This window comes from Suricata suricatta, chromosome 11 (assembly GCF_006229205.1).
Source record: "Suricata suricatta isolate VVHF042 chromosome 11, meerkat_22Aug2017_6uvM2_HiC, whole genome shotgun sequence".
Taxonomy (NCBI): domain Eukaryota; kingdom Metazoa; phylum Chordata; class Mammalia; order Carnivora; family Herpestidae; genus Suricata; species Suricata suricatta.
Window position 1 is genome coordinate 11,691,994 of NC_043710.1, and position 1,284 is coordinate 11,693,277.

The following is a 1,284-nucleotide window of genomic DNA, read 5'->3' on the forward strand; positions in this document are numbered from 1 at the left end:
TTTTCTCACACTTGGTGGCGCTGACTGCTTTCTCTTGGCAATCATGGCATATGATCGCTATGTGGCCATCTGCCACCCACTGCACTACACCCTCATCATGACCCAGAAGCTGTGCATCCAGATGGTGGCGTGCGCTGTGGGCCTGGCCCTCCTCCTCTCCCTGCAGCTCACCTCCTTGATCTTCACACTGCCCTTCTGTAGCCACCGCCTGGAAATCAACCACTTCCTGTGCGACGTGCCTCCCATCCTGCGGCTGGCCTGTGCGGACATCCGCGTGCACCAGGCCGTGCTCTATGTAGTGAGCATCCTCGTGCTGACTGTCCCCTTCATTCTCATTTCTGTGTCCTATGTGTTCATCACCTCCTCCATCCTGCGCATCCGCTCTGCCGAGGGCCGCCGCCGGGCCTTCTCCACCTGCTCCTCGCACCTCACCATGGTCTTGCTGCAGTATGGCTTCGGTGCCTTGGTCTACCTGCGTCCCCAGTCTAGCTCCTCGGTGGATGAGGACCGCCAGTTTGCCCTGGTCTATACCTTTGTCACCCCCCTACTTAACCCCTTGATTTACACCCTTAGGAACAAGGATGTCAAAGGTGCCCTGAAAAAGTCCTTCAGTAGAAAAGGAACAGCTGAAACTCTCTGAAGTTTTAGGGGGAGTTGAAACAGGTACCTGAGCATGTGAAACGCTTACCTACAAATGCCAGGTTTATATTTATTTCTCCAAAGTTTGGATGTTTGTTTATTCTGTCTTTAACACACTTGTTTGCTACAGTTCACTTTCATGTTTTTAAAGTTCTCTGAACCTTTAAAACTCTGAAAATTGACAAGGTTACTGTGGGCTATTGTTCACTAAGCCAGAGATTAAATGTCTACATTTGTTCTGAAGCAATGTCATTATCTTTGAAGTTTCCTCTTGAGAAGCAATGGTATTAGCTGATTTCCTGAAAAATGTTCAAAAGAATATCTCACCTAAAACACCTTATTCTTGTTTTGTCTTTAGAGTATTACAGGGTTGCTCAGGTAGTTCAGTTGGTTAAGCAACCTACTCTTGATTTCAGCTCAAGTCATGATCTCACGAATCTTGGGTTTGAGTCAGTGTTGGATTCTGCACTGACAGAGCAGAGCCTTCTTGGGATTGTCTCTCTCTGCCCCTTCCCCACTCTCTCTCTCTGCCCCTCCCTGCTTACTCTCTATTTCTCTCAAATAAACAAATAAGATTTAAAAAAAACCTTTAAAGTATGACAAGTAACAACCTGTTTAATGTACATGTTTCCTTCCTTAAGCCTC

General features: G+C 47.2%; 1 protein-coding gene across 1 annotated transcript; it reads left to right on the forward strand.

Annotated features, from left to right (window-relative positions):
• Positions 1–4: 4 nt before the first annotated feature.
• LOC115272395 (olfactory receptor 10Q1-like) lies at positions 5–640 on the forward strand (the record flags this gene model as incomplete). Its single annotated transcript, XM_029915476.1, has 1 exon — positions 5–640. A coding segment is annotated over one exon (636 nt), but the record flags the coding sequence as incomplete, so codon positions are not given.
• Between the last annotated feature and the right edge of the window lie 644 nt (positions 641–1,284).